The sequence below is a fragment of the Pteronotus mesoamericanus genome, unplaced genomic scaffold (assembly GCF_021234165.1).
Source record: "Pteronotus mesoamericanus isolate MK-2021 breed Mesoamerican mustached bat unplaced genomic scaffold, CSHL_Meso_final contig_468, whole genome shotgun sequence".
In the NCBI taxonomy this organism is placed as follows: Eukaryota; Metazoa; Chordata; class Mammalia; order Chiroptera; family Mormoopidae; genus Pteronotus; species Pteronotus mesoamericanus.
The window spans coordinates 570,480-592,456 of NW_026555176.1; the positions used below are offsets into that span (position 1 = coordinate 570,480).

Consider the following 21,977-nt stretch of genomic DNA (forward strand, 5'->3'; position numbering starts at 1 on the left):
AGCCCTGAGAGTAGGATCCAGCTGAGCTCCGGAGTGTAGATCAGTAGGCGTTGTTGATGCTGTGTGGCACTGCCCAGATCTCCCTTCCAAATGAAAGGGTTTATTCCCCTTGTCTGCTGTGAGTGCCTCTGGCTCACAGCACTGAGCTGTCAGCCCTGCCTGGAATCTCCCTTGCTGAAGAGAGAGCACCTCGTCCATGGACATGCCCCCCTCCCAGAGGCAGCCTGTACCAATGGCTGGGCATGCAAAGATTTAAAGACTTGGCCCGTAACTTAGCCTGGGATGAATCTATAGGGTGAACTGAGATAGATGGGCTGGCTGAGGCCTTGTGACTGCATTGCATCCCAGGCTCCCCTTCAGCCCTTCTGTTTCCTTCCCTCAACCTGTAGACGTTGTTACTAAGAGCACTTTCCAATAAACTTCCTTCATACTAATCTGCACCTCAGAATCAGCTTCCTGGGAAATCTGACCTGCAACATTTGGTCCTCTGGGTCACTTACGGTGACTCTGTGTTGGCTTGTAACACCCTTGCTGCACAACCAGTGCCAGATGGTTTTCAGGATCAACTTCCCATCTCATCTACTCTTGCTCTTCAGTCACTGTGTGGGTCGCTCTGGCATGGTGTCTGCAGCTCCCCACACTAACAGTGAGTTCAGTTTGAATTTTAATAGATACATACATGCATACTGTTCGAATGCCAGTCAGGGCCTTTCTAGAGGAGAGGACTGTGTCTTATTTTCTCATTGTATCTTTCCAACATACTCCATTTTAGGCTTATTCTTCTTTGGGAGAATAATTAGTGCTTCCTGTCAAACCTGGCTTCCAGAATTCTCTTGGACTTAGTGATCCTCCGAGCCCTTCACCATAGAGAAAATATCATAGGCTCTGGGGAGCTCTGAAGTCATTGAATCCACTTCTCACTCTGACAGGAGTCCTCCTCGGCATCCCTGAAAGGGAGTTGCACTTCAGTTGACATTTTAATCAGGAGTGCTCAAGGAGTCATCTAGTCTCACTGCTAAGCACTGATCCTGAACCAGCAGCAAGCCCAGCACCTTAGCTATCTATTATTAATCCCAAACAAAGCAGTCTAGAGAAGTTAAGTCAGCTGACAACACTCAGGAAGCCAAATAGTAAAATGGAAGTATAACCTAAAGCTATCATAATGTATTTTGGTTTGCTTATCTAAAAACAAGCCAGGCAAGCTAAAAATGCACACCTGAGTCCTACGTAGCCTTGCAAATGTGGAATGATCCTCGAAAGGCCAGCTGCAGCATCTTTTGCTTAAACTTTTTAAGACCAGCAGCAGGTATGCTCATTCTTTAGACTTAAAAAACCAATTTCCTCAGATGCCCTGGCAATCCCTCTTAGTTCCTTACAACCCAGACAGGTAGGAAGTTCCTTTAGCTATCCAGTCAAAATCTTCCTCCTGGTTTCTGCAACACCTGTCCTCAGCGGAGGGCAGGGAAGAGCTTGCCCTTCATACCTCATGGACTTGCCTGCACTTGAACTCTCAGTCCTTCTTGGGAAAATGGCTTCTCTGGTGGGGTGCGTATGTGTCCACAGCACCATTCCCTGTGGCCAAGTGCCAAGTGACGAAAGTGTCGGGGCTTTTGAAATTGTCAGAGAAACTGATTTCCTTGTCAAGTCTCGTCCTGTACAGTTGGAGGGCCAAATTCTACTTTTGTGTTAGCTGCCATGCAGATCAAAGGCTGCTGACAAGGAGCTGAAGGGTTTGTGCCTGGTCTTCTTCAACCTTTCCTCAGTCCAGCCTGGGGAATGCTCCTGGCTTTCAGCTTTCTTGAACTCTCTTATCGATCCTTCTTTGTGGGACAACAGATGAAGGGCCTGGGAAATAATTTTGAGTGACATAACTCAGAGCATTCTTAAACTTGCAGCAAGGGGGAGGCCAGAGAAAAGAGGAGACAGGTGTAGGAATAGGAAGAGTCATCCATTGCCACCGAAAATGCAGGCATATTGAAAGTCCAGAACTGCAGGCCAAACTCCAGTGGCAGCATCAGAGGAAGGGATGGGATGAGCTTTCAGCCCCTGGTAGAGACTAGAGAATCTCTACCCACAGGATGTTACAGAAGGGCTAGCCTTTCTACTGATCAATTTTGAGTATTGTGTAAAGGTGGGCCACAAAGAGATGACTTTTGAAGCCCCTCCCTACCTCATGTTTATCTTAAGACCATGAGGTGAGTGAGTAATGGACTAGTTCAGTCTGTCAGTAAACCCTCAGATATATCTGAGGGTATATAAAAGTCAAGGGTATGACTGGGGGTGGGGTACAGCTGAAGAGTTGTGGAACTACCTAAGTGCCCCAGGAAGGAGACATGACAGTAAACGGAGAGCGTGGCGAGTGGCACCGGGGCAGCGTGCTTCTGGACTCATGACGGCCCATTGTGGGCTTTTCGAGTCAAGCTTTTTCTTTGCTTTTTTGAACAGTACCAAGCACCATTTCTTTGTTCCCCTCTCCTCCATACCTGTTTCTCCTCCCATACACCCCCAGTTTTTCTGATCAGAAGAAATGGCCCCCATGCATTCCTCTATTTACAGGCCACCTGCTCTCCTCAACTTGAACCAGACAAGGGAGATTCTCAGCCTTTTCTTTGCACCACTACTGGAGACACAGACGTCTCAAACATAGGAAAAGAAGACACCTCCAGCAGAGACTGAGCACTGGTGTATGGCCACACGTTTACTGCTTCCTTGCTGCAAGCTGTAAGAGCCCAAGGCCAGGGACACTTACCTCCTTAGATGGCCATTTCTTCCTCTTCATTCTCAGCTCATTCTCCTATACAGCGCTTACAATTGTGTGCCATCCCAGGCTATTTGGTTCTTGAGCTATAGCTAGAGGTTGGATGGTAAATTTGCATAGAAAGGAATCCCACATTATCTTGATCTATTTGGTTTCTGCATTTCAGGTAGCAAGTAGTGAGAACCCAGATAGCAAGGTATTATCGAAAAGTTTATCTGAATCACTTAAGTTCCTAAGTTGAGGTAGTAAGATTTACTTGCACTTTCATTTATTTCCATAAAAGTGTCTCTCTCACTTAACAGTGGGCTTCTTGAGGGTATGCACCATGTTTCTCTTTGTTTCTATCTGGCACATAATGAGCTGCCTAAATACTTGATAAATAAATCAAATTGTATAAAAAGGCAGACATTTGGAACTGGATCCAATGGGATTGAGTACTAGAGTATTAAGAGTTTTTAAAATACACCAGTGTTCAGACCGCATCCTGGACCAATTGAATCAGAATGAAGCATTTGAAAGCTCCCAAATGATTCCAGCAGGAATTCAAGGTTGAGAACTACTAATATAGCATAATTTGCTAATTATAGAAAGGCTCATGGTGTGTCTATGCTACTGGTACTAAGTTTGCCCTCTACCAGTTGATACATGTTAGTGAACTCTTCCCATCCACAGACACTTCTTTATTTGCATGGAGCCAGGTAGGCAACTCCCAGGTTTGGTGAACCATCTGGGCCATTGAGAATGTCAATATAACTTGATTACTGTCTTCATTTCATGAGGACTTACTAAGCCCTGCAGAATGCTGGATACAGGGAGGGTCATGAAAGGGCCTAGGCAACTTGCCTTGTTTCCAGGGAAGAAACAGGACTAAGGCAGCACATGAACGTTTATGATGCAGCACGTCGGTAATTGCATGCCCAAGTGCATGGTGGGGATCAAAATGGTTTCAGGAGTTCAGAGGAAGGATCGAGTTAACACAGGGAGGTCAGTCGTGAGCCGGGCCTCAAATGGTCAGTAGGATGTGAAGAGGTGGAAGGGAGGGAGAAGACACTTCCAAATTCCAGGCACTATTAGTGTAGGGCTTGACAGTGATGGAGTTCTCGGACCAGCATCCTCCCGCTCTTGCAACCAGCACCAGCCTTGATATACATTCAGTTCTCCCTGGTTCTAGGTAAAGTCTGAGAAGGGACGGCAACATTTTTTAGATTCCATTCATCTGTCCTCACATCAGCTTCCCACTGCTCTCATTTTATGGACCTTCACAACTTGGTTCAAAACTCAGCCCCAGCATCCATCCCAGTACCCACGACTCAGTGATAGATCGGGATTTCTTGGTCTTATGGTCAACTTGGCTCTGCACTTTTTTGGCCTCAGCATCTCTGAGAGCATTAAATGAGGGACAATCTCTACTATGTGTGGCTCCTGGACCTCTCCCTAGCTGGACTAGCCTATCCTCCTTTCTCCGCACTAGCCGTGCCCCCAAATTCTGAGGCATTGCTTCAGCCACAGCAATGAAGAAGGTAGCAGTTGATGTCCGATCCTACAAGAGAGCCTCCCAGCCTTCTTTACATTGTGGAACACAAAAGAAAAATGATAATATTCTCAGAGTTAATGGAGCTACCTGCTCTCTGCTGTCTTCCAGAGGTGACCAGCCCTGAGGGCCGAGGGGACTGGCAGCTGCACACCTGCGACTGAGCTGCTGCACACCAGACGGAGAGCGTGTTCTGTATGACTCTGCTGCCAGCGGATGCCCTTCATCTCTGCCAATTTCTGGACCAGCAGAACTGTTCTCAGTTAGGTTATTCCCATTTTAAAAAAAGAAAGAAAGAAAATTTAAAGGAGTTACAGATATTAAGGCTAAAAAAGAGACATTTTGGCTTCAAAACTAAGCTTTGATCACTTAGTAGGACACAGAAAACTGGTTCAGACATGAGCAAAAATGTGTCTCTTGTCTTAGATATTGGAAAAGATGAAACTCCTAAAGGTGCTGAGTGGCGTTGCTTCTCCCAGTTGGGACAGGGCCTTCCTCTTGCCAACGTGACAAGTTGTATAGCCATTTTCAGCTGGACTATCTGAGAAGCCATGCAGGAACTGTGATCTGGAAGTAGATTCCCACACCTTAGTGGGAACAAGATGGGATGGAGGCAAGATCCCAGCGCTGCCTGCTTGGTGGTCCCATCTGAAGGTCAAATGAGTGCTCAGGGATGCATACCAAAGTCTGCTGGGGTCCAGGCAGGAAGTTAGAGAAAGTACCTATGAAAATAGAGCATCTCAACACGTAGGTAGAATGAACCAATGGTTAGGAAGAAAGGCAGCAAGCAACCCTAGAAACTTGACACCGGGGCAGGAGGGTGGATAGTCAGCCTTGCTGGACTCCTGAATCTCCAAGGCTAAGAATTAGCAAGGGGCACGGAATACCACAACCACATCTTCTCCCCTGCACTGCCACCATGCACAGAGGGCTTGAAAGTAGGGATTCCAAAGCCCAAAGGGACAATCATATCACCTGCCAGGTAGTGTGGGTGGATAAGCCAGGGAGAGAGTGCCAAACCTGATGTTGGAGAAAGAGAGGAAAAGCCAGATTAGGATACCAGATGGGGTTTGAGCTAAAGCAAGTGAGCAGCCAAGAGTACTGTGTACTCTTCCAAGTTAGGGATTTTGTCTTATTTATCTCTGTGTTCTGTACCTAGCACAGAGCTACCATGTAGTTGAATTAATTTTTCTAAATGAATGGATGAATATAGGGCTGACCACAAAGTCCTGAGCTGCAGGGGCTGAGAAAACAAATCAGGCCAACTTGCTGTATATTAGATTTCTGTAAAGTTCACCTGGAAGCATGCTGGGCAAGTACAAGGAGAGCATTGCAGCCTCGAGGGAACAAAGGCATGGGGTGAATAACAGCGACAATAGCACCTTACAATTCTGTGGTGTTTTCAGGTTCACAAAGGGTACTCACCTTCCTTATCTAGCACATCCGTCTGCACAACCTCCTGAGATATCCAAGGGTGGATTAGATGTGCTCCCTGTCCTCAGACTATGCTTTTCTTCCTTGAGTGCCAATCAGATGGAATGGAAGCCAAAGGATTGTACACCTATAACACATGTGGAGTGGGAAGTCAGAAGGCCCATAGAGGAAACCTTGGCTCCATTCGAAAACCAGCTGTGTAAGGAGCCCTGGTGGATGATGGGCCAGGAAGCCAGAATAAATATTGAACTTTCTTTTTAAAACACTGTGCTGGTGTGACTGTTGCCATTGTGAGGGGCAAGCTGTGAAAACTAAATATTTACAATTTCTAATTGTTCCCACCAAACCGCTGGACACCCTCATCCTACTGTAAGTTATCTATTTGTTTGTTTGTTCACATGTAGTCATTCATTCATGTCATTTACTTTCCTATTTTTTTAATTTATTTATTAGTTTGGGAGAGAGGTTGGGGGAGGAGGAGGAGGCAAACAGAAATTGAGCAAAGATTCTCTTCCATCTCAGAGAGGAAGTAAAACCGCAGGTGGAAAGTAAAGGCAGAAAAAGTGCTGACTGGCTTCTAGATCTTTTACTCAGAGTTGTATTTTTTAAAACCCTTTTTATTTTGGAAAATTTTTAGATTTGCTAAAATGTTGCAAAGATAGAAAAGAGACTTCCTGTGTATCTTTCACCCATCTTCCTCTCATGTTAACATCTTCCTCAGCCATGCCATTTGTGAAAACGAAGACACTGGCACCGGCACAATCCTATTCACTGAGCTCCACAATGTATTCGGCGCCATCAGGTTCCCCACTACTGCCCTTTTTCTGTGCCAGGACTTACTCCAGGATACCACGGTGCCTTCAGTCAGCATGTCTGCTTAGTCTCCTTTGATCTGTGTCAGTTTCTCTTTTTCTTTTTTAATGACCTTGACAGTTTTAAAGGGTGATAGTCAGGTATTGTGTAGAATGTCTGTCAGTTTGGGTCTATCTGATGTGTTCTTATGATTAGACTGAGGTGATGGGTTTGGGGAAAAAAGACGGCGGAAGTGAAATGCCTTTCTTACTGCACCACATCGGGTGATACATGCTATCAGCATGGCCTGTTCCTGGTGACATTAACCTTGATTAAGGGGGGTGTCTTTCTATAGAGTTACTATTTTTCTGTACAGTTAGTATTTTTCCTCCTCCTGTATTCTATTCTTTGGAAGCAAATCACAAAGTCCAGTCCACACTTAAGGGGAGAGGAATTAAGCTCCACTTCTGAGAGAGGCGTTACCTACACACAGGATTTGAAATTATTCTATAACGGGGATTTGGCCCTTCTCTTCCTTTTATTTATTCTGTGATTTACTTATACTAGTGTATCAGTTTATCAAGGCTCCCATAACCAATGACCACAGACAAGTTGCTTAAAATAACAGACATGTTCTTTCACAATTCAGGAGAGCAGAAGTCTGAAATGAAGATGTTGCCAGGGTTGGCTCCTCCTGAAGGCTCTGAGGGAGAACCGTCCACTGTCCCTCTCCTGGTTTCCGGGGCCGTTGCTGGCAAGGCGGGGTGTTCCTTGGCATCATTTTTGTCTCTGCCTCCTTCTTCATATCACCACTTTCTTCCCTGTGTGTGTTTTTTTGTCCTTTTCCCTTCTTAAAAAAATACCAGTCATTTGATTTAGGTCCCACCTTATTCCAGGATGATTTAATCTCAAGGTTCTTAACTAAGTACATCTGCAAAGATCCTATTTCCAAATATGTCATATTGTAACATTCCAGTGGGCATGAATTTTGTGGGGACATAACTTGAACCAATATAATCAGTATGGACCCAGGGATATTTATTTTACTCTTTGGATTAGAATGTATTTGTTTGTTTGTTTGTTTATTCCTTCAAATTGTTCCAGCTTTGGCCACTGGGGGCTCTTTCAATTTAGCATCTGAATTCTTTTGACATGCCCCCATCTTTCCTTCTCTTTTCTTTTACTTCCTTTTCTCTGTATCTGTCTCCAGTTACAACACCATTTCCGAAAGTTACTTAGGTCAGTTCCTGTATGTGTGCTAAACCATGTTTATACACATATTCTGTATCTATAGATCTGTATCTGTAGATCTGTATAATTTTTTAAAAAGATTTTATTTACTTATTTTCAGAGAGGGGAAGAGAGGGAGAAAGAGAGGGAGAGAAACATCAATGTGTGGTTACATTTCTCACACCCCCTGCTGGGGACCTGGCCCGCAACCCAGACATGCGTCCTAGACTAGGAATCGAACCAGCATCCCTTTGGTTCACAGGCAAGTGCTCAATCCACTGAGCCACACCAGCCAGGGCTAGATCTGTATAATCTTAAAATAAATGAGTTCTTTTTGATATTTCCAACTCTAATGTAGCCGCTGGACTCTAGCCTTCTCTCCAGCTACATTCTAACTTTTTTCTCTGACAGTGAGAAATTTGGCTCCCATTATCCAAAATTTATTTACTTATTTGTTTAGCCCTAACATAAGCATAGTTTCAAATTGCTAACCTGTACCTCTCTGAGAAATTAAGTTTTCCAACAAGAAAGAATACAGTGTTTTCTGTACAATTCTTTTTGTCGTTAGACTTACAGTTTCCGGTTAAAACACCATTTCCCAAAGTTACTTAGGTCAGCCCCTTTTTTCTCCCACTCCCCTTCAGTGAGGTAATGTTACATACATTTGCAATGATTCATTTGCAAAGTCTGCGTTCCATTCTAGGATCCCCAAAATCCTGGTTGGTTTTTAAAAACTGACTATTTTTTAGAGCAGTTTTAGGTCCACAACAAAGTTGAGCAGAAGATACAGAGATTTCCCATATACTCCCTACCTCCACCCAGGCACAGCCTCCCTATTATTAACATCCCTCACCAGAATGGTACATTTGTTACAATTGATAAACCTACACTGACTCATCATGATGATCCAAAATTCATAGTTTTCCTTAGGGTTCATTTTTGGCGTTCTGCATTCTGTGGGTTTGGACAAATATAAATGGCGTGTATCCACCATTATAGTATCAGACAGAGTATTTTCACTGCCTTAAAAGCTGTTTTGCCTGTTCATCTTTTGCCACTCTGTCACCTGCCCCTGGAAACCACTGATCTTTTTACTGTCCCCATAGTTCTGCCTTCTCCAGAATGTAATATTTTTGGAATCATGTAGTATATAGCCTTTTCAGATTGGCTAAGTTTCCTTCATGTCTTTTCATGACTTCATTGCTTATTTCTCCTTAGTGCTGAATAATATTCCAGTGTTGGGATGGAACACAATTTATTCATTTATTCACCTACAAAAGGACATCTTGGTTGCTTCCCACTTTTCGCATTTGGGAATAAAGCTGCTGTAAACATTTGTGAGCAGAATTTTTTGTGAACATAAGTTTTCAACTCCTTTGGGAAGTGCCAAATAGTGTGATTGCTAGATTATATTGTAAAGTATGTTTGATTTTGTAAGAATGTCAAGCTGTCTTCCAATATTACCCCAATAACACATGCTGTGCATCTTTTCATGTGCTTATTTGTCATCTGAGTCCCTCTTTGGTGAGGTGTCTCTTAAGGTCTTTGGACGACTTTTAAATTTGCTTGTTTGTTTTCTTACTGTTGACTTTAAGAGTTCCTTGTATATTTTAAATAGTCCTTTATCACATATATCTTTTGTAAGTGTTTTCTTCCAGTCTGTGGCTTGACTTCATTCATTCTTTTGACAGCATGTCTTAGAGAACGGAATTTTTTTTAATGAAATCAGATTATCAATTATTTCTTTTGTGAATCATACCTGTGATGTATCTAAAAAGTAATCACTAGATCCACAGTCATTTTGATTCTCTCCTATATTATCTCCTAGGAGTTTTATACATTTATACATTTTTTTACATTTAGCTCTATGGTCCATTTCAAGTTAATTTTTGTGAAGAATATAAGGTCTGTACCCAGATTCCATTTTTTTTTTTTTACATGTGGGTGTCCACTTATTCCAGCATCATTTATTTAAAAGACTGTCTCCATTGTATTGGCTTTGTTTCTTTGTTGAACCACTCATTGGCTCTATTTATGTGAGTCTATTTCTATTTTCTCTGTTCTGTTCCATTGATCTGTTTGTCTCCTCTTTCGCCAATACCACACTGTCTGGATTCCCGCAGCTTAATAGTAAGACTTGAAATTGGATAGTCCATCCTTCAACTTTGTTCTTCTTCAATATTGGTGTTGGCTATTCCTGGGTCTTTTGCCCAGGAATAAGATGTTAGCTGTGTAGGTTTTTTTGTAGATATTCTTTATCAAGTTAAGGAGTTTCCTCACTATTTTTAGTTACTGAGAGTTTTCATTAAAATGAGTGTTAGATTCTGTCAAATGCATTTTCTGTATCTATTGATATGATCATGTGAATCTTCTTTTTTAGCCAGTTAATTTGATTGATTATATTACTGATTATTGAATGCTGAACCAGTTTTGCATATCTGGAATAAATCCCACTTGGCCAAAGTGTATAATTTCATACATTGTTAGAACTGATTTGCTGATATTTTGTTGAGAACTTTTATATCCCTGCTTATAAGAGATATTATTAGATACACCAAGATAAACTCAATATGAATAAAAGACTTAAATACAAGTCACGACACCATAAAAGTCCTAGAGGAAAACATAGGAAAATTTCAGATATCCTATGCAGCAATATTTTCATCAATATGTCCCCTAGGGCAAGGGATATAAAGGAAAGAATAAAGAAATGGGACTACATCAAATTAAAAAGCTTCTGCACAGCAAAAGGAAACATCAGCAAAATAAAAAGGGAACTAACCCTATGGGAAAACATATTTGCCAGTGATACATCAGACAAGGGCTTGATCTTCAAAATATATAAAGAACTCAAACAACTCCACACCAAGAAAACAAACAATCCAATGAAAAAATGGGCAAAGCACCTGAATGGACACTTCTGCAAGGAAGACATACAGAGGGCCTACAGGCATATGAAAGGATGTTCAACATTACTAGCCATCAGAGAGATGCAAATTAAAACCACAATGAGACCTTACACTAGTCAGAGTGGCTATCATGAACAAATCAACAAACAACAAGTTCTGGCAAGGATGTGGAGAAAAGGGAACCATAGTGCACTGTTGGTGGGAATGCAGACTATGCAGCCACTGTGGAAAGCAGTGAAGAATTTCCTCAAAAAACTAAAAATGGAACTGCCTTTTGATCCAGTGATTCCACTACTGTGATTATACCCCAATAATTCTGAAACACCAATTCAAAAGAACTTATGTATCCCTATGTTCGTAACAGCATTATTTACAATAGCCAAGTGCTGGAAACAGCCTAAGTGCCCATCAGTAAATGACTGGTACATTTGCACAATGGAATACTACACAGCAGAAAGAAGAAGGAACTCCCATTCTTTGCAACAGCATGGATGGAACTGGACAGCATTATGCTAAGTGAAATAATCCAGGCAGTGAAAGACAAATACCATATGATCTCACCTATAAGTGGAACCTAGTGAACAAAACAAACAAATGAGCAAAAAAGAACCAGAGCCTTGGAAATAAAGAACAAACTGAGACTTACCAGAGGGGGAGGGGGAAGGGGATAACAGGGGAAAGAAGGGGAAGGCTCTAGTCAAAGAACATGTACAAAGGATCCATGGACAAGGACAATGGGGTGAGGATTATCTTTGGGAGCAGGAGGTTGGAGAGGGCAGGGGAGAGCAACAGGGGGATAAATTGGGGCAACTAACTGGACAACAATAAAAAAAAATGTCTGTCTCTAGTTTTGTTTTGTTTTTTTTTTTTTCTTGTGAGATCTTTTGTCTGGATTTGATATTAGGGTAATGCTGTCCTCATAGAACAAGTTTGGAAGTATTCCATCTGCTTGTACCATCTGAAAGAGATTATAGAGAACTGGTGTAATTTATTTTTTAAATGTTTGATGCAACTCACCAGTGAATCCATCTAGGCTTAATACTTTCAATTTTAAAAGGTTATTAATTATTGATTCAATTTCTTTAATAGACATAAACCTATTCAGGTTGTTCCTTTCTTCTTGGTGTAAGTTTTGGTAGGTTGTGTCTTTTGAGGAATTGGTGCATTTTATCTAGGTCATCAAATTTGTGGACGCAGATTTTTATAATATTTGTTTGTACTTTTAATGTTCATGGGATCTGTAGTGATGTCTCCTTTTTCATTTCTGATATTAGTAATTTGAGTCCTCTTGCTATTTTTCTTAGTTAGCCAGGCTAGATGCTTATCATTTTATTGATTCTTTTCAAAGTAGTGGCTTTTTTGGTTTTGTTGATTTTCTCTACTGATACCTTGTTTTCAGTATCCATGATATCTGCTCTAATTGGTATTGTTTTCTTCTGCTTACTTTGGATTGAATTTTCTCCTCTTTTTCTAGTTTTCTAAGGTGGAAGCTTGGATTATTAATGTTATACCCTTCTTATTTTCTAATATATGCATTCAGTGGTATAAATTTCCCCCTAAGTACTGTCTTCTCTGCATCCCAGAAATTTTGATAAGTTGTGTTTTTATTTTTATTCATCACAAAAAATTTTAACTTTTTCTTGAGGTTTTTTTCTTTTACCCATGTGTTATTTTACAATGTATTGCTTAATCTCCATGTATTTGGGAATTTTCCACCCATCTTTCTGTTATCAATTTCTAATGTAATTCCATTTTGGCATGAGAATAGATATTGTATGACTTCTATACCCTTAAGCTTAAGGTGTGTTTTATAGCCAACAATGAGGTCTATCTTGGTGATGCTCCATGTGAGCTTGAGAAGAATGTATACTTAGTTTTTGTTAGATAAAATAGTCTATAGATGTTCATTACATCCAGTTCTTTGATGGTGTTGTTGAGGTCAACTATGTTCTTGCGGATTTCCTGTCTTCTAGATCTGTCCACTTCTGATAGAGGACTGCTGAAGTCTCCAACTCCAATGACTTGTTAATTATTTCTTTTTAATTATTTATTAATTTAATGTAACGATAAACAAATATTAATCATTACTTCTCATGCTAGTCAATTTGAGAAATACAGAAAACATACTGAGACTTCGCGAAGGCTTCCCTCTTGCATCTTTGGCTGCCAACATGCCATCCAGGCTGAGGAAGACCCAGAAACTTCGGGGCCATGTGAGCCACCGCCACGGCCGCATCGGCAAGCACAGGAAGCACCCGGGAGGCCGAGGCAATGCCGGTGGCTTGCATCACCACAGGATCAACCTCGACAAGTATCACCCAGGTTACTTTGGAAAAGTTGGTATGAGGCACTGTCACTTAAAGAGGAACCAGAGCTTCTGCCCCACTGTCAACCTTGATAAACTGTGGACCCTGGTCAGTGAGCAGACACGGGTAAATGCTGCCAAAAACAAGACCGGAGTCACTCCCGTCACTGATGTGGTGCGATCTGGCTACTACAAAGGTCTGGGGAAGGGAAGGCTCCCAGAACAGCCTGTCATTGTGAAAGCCAAATTCTTCAGCAGAAGAGCTGAGGAGAAGATTAAGAGTGTTGGTGGGGCTTGTGTGCTGGGAGCTTGAAGCCACACAGAGAGGAATCCATTAAATTCTCACAAGTGCTTAAAAAAAAAGAAAAGAAAAGAAAACATACTAAGATGTGAAGAGTGGAGTTGGTAGGAGTTGCTTTTCATTGAATGTGTTGGATTGAGCACATCAACATTTATGTTCATTCTCTTCCCGAACGCCACCAACATGACAGAACTGAATCAAAAGACACATACTACAAGGACAAAAAGAGGAGTCCATGCAGACAAAAGTCACCAACCAAATGCGATTGTCCCTCAATATATCCATATGGCTAACTCCCTCCCTGCTTCAGGTCTTTGCTCAAATGTCACCTTTTAAAAGCAGCCTGCTCTTTCACCGTATATAAAATTACAATCTGACATTCTCTTCCCATACCTGATTACCTTTTCCTGCAGTACTATCCAATATTACGCCTGCTGCTTGTTTTGTTCACTGATGTATTCCACGCACCTAGAAAAGAATTTATCACATATAAGTACTCAATAAATTACTTTTCAAATGAATAAATGATGATTGAGGTCCATGGAAAGCTGATGTGTGAATAGAAACTGACTTAGCAGAGCACAGAGATTCATAGATGCTTATGATAGAGAGACTAACAAAAAACCCGCCGCAGAACACCCAGGAGTTGGAGGCACCCAGCATCTTTGAAGGTGGGGCCATAAACCATGGGTTGTAAACAGATTATATGATAATCCTTTCCCTACCCGGGAAACAGGTAACTGCTCCCTTCCCACCCTTTTCCCTACTCTAGCAGAGCATCAGAGAGGAAGATCTCTCTCTTGGGAAATTAACTGGCCCAAGATAAAGACCCATAGACATTGACATTGGAGGATTAGTAAGCAATGTCTAAAAGTAAAGAATCAAGGAAGAGCAGGATAATTATTATAAGTTTTGTAGTAGTTTCTCATTTTTAAACCATGTACATGTATTACCTTGACTTAAAATAAAATTAGACTGAAAAAGAAACAAATTGGGGGTACCTATTTTATTTGGCATCATCAAACAATTAACTTGATTTCCCACATAACCGAAGTTTTTCTCTGAAAGCCATACTTTTTCCCTCACTTTTTATGATCTAAATATTTTAATGTACATAAAAGTAAAGAGAACAATGTAGAGAATCCCCATGTACCATCATCTAGTTTTGAGTTTTTTAAAAATTTCTAATATATTTTTGTTTTACTATAGAATTTTAAAACAAATTCCAGACATCATGCAATTTCACCCCAAGATACTTCTTATATCTTAACAAATAAAAAAATTGGATCACTTGTCTTTTAAAATTTCTATAACTTTATATTTGTCTGATTTTTTCTGAGCTGCTAGTCTTCCTTTTCCTTTTTATTTGCTGTAAATTCGTAGAGCTAGGATTCCAAATAGATTTGAGTTTATGTTGCATTGCACCAGGAGGTACTCGTATCTGGTTGTCCCATCTTTAGTGATGTGCAGTTTGATCCGTTATGACATTTCTCTTCAGCCTTTCACTAATGGTTTCCTCTATCCATTGATAGCCATTAGTTCATCAGACATTGTAAAATGCCATTCCTTCTACATGTATTAATTTAAATTCTTCTGTAAAATAGAACTTTATCTCAACTATTTGGATATTTTGGGAAAATCGATATAAATGCTTAATACTTTTTCTTTATAAATTTTTTAAAAGATTTTATTTATTTATTTTTAGAGAGAGAGGGGAAGAGATGGAGAAGGAGAGGGAAAGAGAAACATCAATGTGTGGTTGCCTCTCATGCACCCCAACCAGGGACCAGATCGACAACCCAGGCCTGTGCCCTGATTGGGAATCTGGAAATCAAACCGGCAACCCTTTGGTTAGCAGACTGGCAATCAATCCACTGAGCCACAGCAGCCAGGGCCAATTTTTACTATAATGAATTGGTACCCTAACAATTTCCAAAGGTATCTAATAGGGATTATTTGATACTTTATTTTGAAGAATCATTATAGAATGAGGTTTTGGAAACCAAATTTATTGAAACATAATTTACATAAACTCTACTGTACCCCTGTTGACAAACCTCTTACTGCATGCATTCTGACAAACTTCAAATTTATAACTTACTGTGTAACACCACTGCAATCAAGACAGGGAACATTTCTATTCCCACCCCACTCCACCCCCAAAGCTTGCTCATGCTGCTGTGTAGTCACCTATCCTCTGCATCTCCCTCTCGAGAGAACCGCAGATCTTCCTTTCAATATGAATTTGTTTTGCCTGTTCTAGGCTTCAATATAAATGGAATTACACTATACTCTTTGTTTCCAGGTTCTTTCACACAGCGTATAGTTCTTGAGATTCATCCATGTTGTTACTTGTATCAGTAGTTACTTTTTTATTGCTGAGTAGCATTCCAGTGCATGAACACATGGCAGTTTTTTAATCCATTGGTCTGTTCATGCAGTGTCTTCATTTTTTGGCTATTACAAACAGAGCTGTTATGAACATTTATATATGAATCTCTTTGTGGAAACATGCTTTCACTACTCTTGGGTAGATATGTAGAAGTAGAATTGCTGAGTTGTGTGGTTAGTGAATATTGAACTTTACAAGAAACTGCCAAACTGCTTTTCAAAGTGATTGTACTCTTGCATTCCTACAAGCAATGTATGAAAAGCTCCAGACATCCCACATCTTTGTCAACACTTGGTTTTGTCTGTCAAAGGGGTGCGAAATGATAACTCATTGAGATCTTTATCTTATCTCTTCCTGATGACAACCCTAGTATAGATTTATTGGCCATTTATACATCTGTTCAAATCTTTTGCTCATTTTTTATTACACTGTTTGTCTTATTATTCGTGTTCTATATTCTGGAATAAGTTCCTAGTCTGGTCTTTGGCTTACAAATATGTTCTCTGAACTCATAGGTTTTTATATATTTGATGTGTTTCAATCCATTGTAGTCATTACTCTTTTTAATGTTCAAATTGTGCTATCTTTAAGACAGAAAGAACACATATTTAAACAAGTTTGTATGGAAATCTGTCAGAAAGGCATCCCTGTGGTTTTAAACAAAATATATTGAGGACTCAGTTTAGGTTTGGGTTTTTTTGGATAAATTTTAAGTGTCATCTTATAAATATTCATGATTCTCTTTGGGTCTGATTAGGGAGAAAAAGCTGACTAACCCTTTCATAAATAATGCCACATCACTGCAGGATATGACTCTAAGGAAATAAAATTGGTTTTATAACAAACATGCCAGAACTTCTTAAACATAATGTGACTTGTTCTTCACACAGCTTAAGAGACTATCAACCTAGTCCAAAGAGGTAGACTGACGCAACTCAGCACATTTTTGAGCTCTTCTTTGGATGATGGCCTTCAGATTCCATTTAGGAGTCTAACAAGAAAATCAAGTTGTGTCCTTCAACCATTTTTAAAAGCTGTTTAAATGAGAGACTTGACTCTGGGCCAGGCACAGGACTAGACGCTTCACATCCATCATTACATTTAATCTTACACAAATCCTAGCAGATGGGCATAATTAGCTCTATGCTACAAATTATGAAACTGACATTAATAAAGATTAAGTTACATGTCTAAAGCCACATAGTCACCAAGTGGCAGAAAGTGCATTAAACCTGGTTCTGACTGCCCGCCCCCCTCCAGCTGTGCTCATCACAATATACCATAACACTTCTCATCGTTTTCAGTGGTTTCTGAAAAATGGAATCCGCTTTAGGTGGCAGAAGACATGCAAAGTGTAGTTTGTTATACATTGTGGATTCCAAGGTGTGTTTAGACAAGATTTTAAAACTTTTTAGCAATGGCAACTCCCATACAAGTGACCAGTTTCCCAGAGCGACTGCTTCAAAGAGGCCAAAAATGAGTGTTTCTCAGTGTCGCTGCCTTATTGCTTTCATACCCTCTTTTCCATCCAGATCCTTTCTATTGCTGCCAATTTTTGCTCCTATGAATGTTTCCTGATGTTTCCAATCTAATGTCTTTGTTGCCATGCTTGCAGGGAGAGGGCTCGCGCAGCTAGCTACCGCTATTTAGATCTCTGTAATTCCTGTTAATGCTAAAAGACCTGTGTAATCTCTGGCATGATTTTGAAAGTGCCGTGCTTTGGGACTTCTCAGTTTTTTTGAAGTTGAACTTTTTGAGAAAATTGTAGGTTCACATATAGTTGTAAGACATAATACAGAAAGATTCTATGTACCTTTTACCTATTTCCCCCTTGTGATAACATCTTTTCACATCATAGTACAGCAGGTCCTAAAATAATGGCATTTAGTTCAATGTTGTTTTATTATAACATTGAAGAGATGCCTTAAGAACTTAACTCTCATTCATATCAATTAGCTTATGGTAAAATTGGTTTCAATATATGTCATTTCACTTAAGGTTGCAGAACCTATGGACATTAACTGAGAACTTACTGTACCAGATCATAACCAGGATATTGACAGTAATACAGTAAAGACACATCATTTCCACTCTCATGAGGATTTGTCATGTCGCTCTTTTATAGCTGCATCCATTTCCCTCCCTCAACCACCTGATAATTCCTGACAACCACTAATACTTTCTCAATTCCTATAATTTTCTCATTTCAAAAGTGTTATAAGTAGAATTACACAATATGTTACCCTTTGGGACTGGCTTTTTTCCCCCCACTCAACATAATCTCTGAAAATTGATCCAGGAGTTGTTTCATGCACAGTAGTTCATTCCTTTTTATTGCTGAATGACGTTCCATGGTATGGATGTACCACAGTTTTTTAACCATTGACATGATAGAGGATATCTGGTTGTTTCCAGGTGGCGGTTATTACAAATAAAGCTGCTACATTCTCACGCAGGTTTTTGTGTGAACATAAGTTTTCGTGGCACTGGGATACATACCCAGAAATGCAGTTGTTGGGTCAATAGTTGCATAAATAATGTTTTTTAAAAACTGCCAAACTATCTTCCAAAGTGGCTGCACCATTTTACATTCTGTCCAGCAGTGTATGAGGCATCCAGTTTCTCTACACCTTCAGCAGCACTGGTGGAGTCATTTTTTTTTCATTTGGTTAGACACTTCAAATTTTAGAATAGGTTTAAATAGAAAAATTGCAAGAATAGTAGAGCTCCATGAAAGAAATCAAGAAATGACTCAGAAAGTGGGTTCCTCACTGTTTCCCCTGTTGTTAACATCTTACTGTTTGTCACACACTGAGAACCGACATTGACTCATTCCTTTTAGTTAAACTCCAGTGTATTCAGATTTCAATAGTTGGTCCCTGTCTGAGGATCTCATCCAGGGCACCGTGTTACTTTTATTTGCTTGTATCCTTGGCCTTTTCTGGTCTGCAACAGTTTCTCAGACTTTTCTTGTTTTGGATGACGTGAAGAGTTTTGCGGCCTGCTGGCCAGGTATTTTGTAGAACGGCCTTCAGTTTGGGTTTGCTTTGTGTTTCTCATGGTCAGACAGGGGGTGATGGGACTTGCGGGGGGGATCGCCACCCAGGGGAAGCGCCGTTCCCGTCACATCGTCTCACAGGCCCGTGCAGTCGACGTGCCCGACGGTGTTAACCTTGGTCACCAGGGGAGGGGAGTTTGCCAGGTTTCTCCACGGTCAAGTTCCCTTCCCCCTCCTCCTCCTCCGCCTCCTCCTCACTTCACTCTTCAGAAGCAAGTCCTTAGCACAGCCCACATCCACAGGGTTGGAAGTTAAACTCCATGTCTTTGAGGAGGAAGCATCTACGTAAATTATTTAAGGTTCTTCGGTTGTATTTTTTATTTTAGCCATTTTGATAGATATTAATGTTATCTCATTATGATTTTAATTTGACCTTTTCCTAATGGTTAATGATACTGCACATCTTTGCATGTGATGGATCACCATTGATAATCTTCTTCTGTAAAATGTCTCTTGCCCATTTTCTAATTGGATTTTATTTTTTACTGTTGACTTCAGGGAGGTTGTTTTTATACATTTTAGATACTAGTATATTTTCAGTATGAAGTTTGCAATTATTTCCTCCCACTCTGTAGCTTGTCTTCCTCCACTTAACAGGGTCTTTTGCAGAGCAAAAGGTTTTCAGTTTGATGAAGTCTAATTTATTAATCTTCAGTGTCGAGTCTAATAACCTGCCTAGTCCTGAGTTGTGAAGATTTCCTCTTCTGTTTTTATCTAAACATTTTATAAAACACTTTCATGTAAGTTTATGCTCCATTTTGAGTTAATCTTTTGTATAAGGTGTAAGACTTAAGTCAATGGATATTCAATTGCTTCAGCAACTTTTGTTAAAGGGACTATCTTTTCTTAAATTGCTTTTGCACCTTGATTAAAAACAAGTTGGACATACTTTCGTGGTTCTGTTTCTTGGTTCTCCATTCTGTTCCACTGATCTTTGTGTCTGTCTTTCTGCCTGCCAATAACATATAGTTTTGATTACTCTAGCTATATAATAAGTATTAAAATTGGATAGACTGATTACTCCCTCTTTATTCTCGTGTTTCAAATTGCTTTTCCTCTTCTCATTTCTTGGCCTTCTCATTTAAGTTTTAGAATAATATTGTATCTATCCACAAAAATCTTCCTGAAATTTTGAGAGGAATTCTGTTAAGTATGTATGTCAATTTGGGAAGAATTCACATCTTGGCTGTGTGGAGCCTTCCAATCCATATACATAGTAGATTTCTCCCTTTATTTACATCTTCTCTCATTTCTCTCCTCAGTTGTTTATAGTTTTTAGCACATAATTTTGTACATGTTTTGTCAGACTTATACCTAAGTAATTTTAAGTAAGTATAAATGGTATTATTAATTTTGGTGTCCACATCTTCATTGCTATTATGTAAAAATACAATTTCCATGTGTTCATCTTGTATCCTGCAACTTTGCTGAACTTGTTAGTTTAGAAAATTTTTTTGTAGATTACTTGGGATTCTCTCTAATAGAAAGGCAATCATGTCATCTGCAAATAGGGGCAGTTTTGTTTCTTTCTTTGTAATTTATATGCTCTTTATTTCCTTTTCTTGCTTCATCGCACTGCCTAGGACTTCCAACACAATGTTGAAAATAGTGCTGAGAGTGAACATCCTTGCTTTGCTCCTGATCTTAGGGGGAAATCATTTTATTTTCTATTGTTGATCATAATGCTAGCTGTAAATATGAAGATGCTTTTTATCAAGTTGAAGAAGTTTCATTCTTTTTTCTGAGAGTGTTTTTTTTTTTAACATGAATGTTTATTGAATTTTGTCAAATGCTTTTCTACTTTGGTTGATGTGATCATGTTATTTTTTTCTTTTGCCAGCTTATACGGTAGATCAATTGATTTTCAAATATTAAACCAGCATTGCATCCCTAGAATAAATCCCACATGGTCATGGTATATATCTTCTTTTACAAGTTGCTGAATCCTTTTTGCTAATATTTTAAGAATTACAAATTGGGATATTGGTCTCTGGTTGTGTGTGTCTGTGTGTGTTTGGTTTTCTGATCAGAGTAATACTAGCTTTATAAAATCAATGGGGAAGTGTTTTGCTTTCTCTTTTATTTTCTGGAAGAGATTGTGTAGAATTAGTGTTAATTCTTTTTTAAATGTTTTGTAGAATTCCCCAGTGAAACAATCTGCCTCTGGAAATTACTTTTTTGAGGATTTTAAAAATTATGAAATTAATTACCTTAGTTATAAGGCTATTTCAATTTTTAATTTTATACTGAGTTGTGGTGGTTTGTATTTTTAAGGAAGTTGTCCATTTCATCTACATTTTCAGATTTACATGTGTAGAGCTTTTTTCAGTTTTCCTTTGTTATCCTTTTGATGTTTCTAAGATCTGTAGTGGTACCCGTGTTTCATCTTTGATGCCTCCTCCCAGGCTGGCAAGAATGGAAGCCTTGGCTCCCCACATGGCCTTCGCCAGCTGGGTGGAGAGAGGGCCACAGCTTTCTTCCGTGGCTTTGGCTCGAGTAGAGAAGTTATTGACTTAGAGTTTTCTGTATTGTTAGACTGCCTTTTTCCTCCTGGTCCTCTGGCTAGAGAAAAATAGGTTTAGTTTTTAAGATTTTATGTATTTATTTTTGGAGAGAGGGGAAGAGAGGGAGAGAAAGAAAGAGAGAAACATCGATATAAACATTGACCACTTGCCTCTTGTGCACCCTGACAGGGGACCGGACCTGTAACCCAGGCATGTGCCCTGACCAGAGTCGAACCAGTGACCCTTCCCTTTGTGGGACAATGCCCAACCAACTGAGCCACACTGGTCAGGGCTAGAGAGAGTAGATTTTGTTGGGGCTCTGTCTGTGTCCGTTTGTGTTTCCAGGTTGCAGGCTTCTTTGGTTCCAAGTCTAGCATCTATGAGCCTAATAATCACAAAAACAACAACAACAATCCAGGGCACTCACCACTGCCGTGTTCTTTGGGGCTGAGGTCCCTAGCAGGTCTGGCTTCTACTCTCCACCTGTCAGAGTCTTCTTGTGCTTGTTTTATATATAGTGTCCAGGGGTTTTCCTCGTACTGCGTGGGAGAAATAAAGAAAAATACAAGTCTTCCATCTTTCTGGAGGTGCAAGTCAAGGCTTCTCACCTTTAAGTAACCTGATTGATGTTTCATACAATCTATGACATTTAGGAAATTTACATTTAAGTTGAGGGAACACAACACACATGCACTAGGGATCAATATAAGACAAATTTAATTAAGTGCTAACTTATGAAATGTCGGAACATCAGGACAGTAAG

General features: G+C 40.0%; 1 protein-coding gene across 1 annotated transcript; it reads left to right on the forward strand.

Annotated features, from left to right (window-relative positions):
• Window positions 1-12,825: 12,825 nt before the first annotated feature.
• Window positions 12,826-13,304, forward strand: LOC129074222 (60S ribosomal protein L27a-like). The gene has a single exon (XM_054577940.1). The coding sequence runs from the start codon at window positions 12,826-12,828 to the stop codon at window positions 13,270-13,272; it is 447 nt and encodes a 148-aa protein (XP_054433915.1). The 3' UTR covers window positions 13,273-13,304.
• The last annotated feature ends 8,673 nt before the right edge of the window (window positions 13,305-21,977 follow it).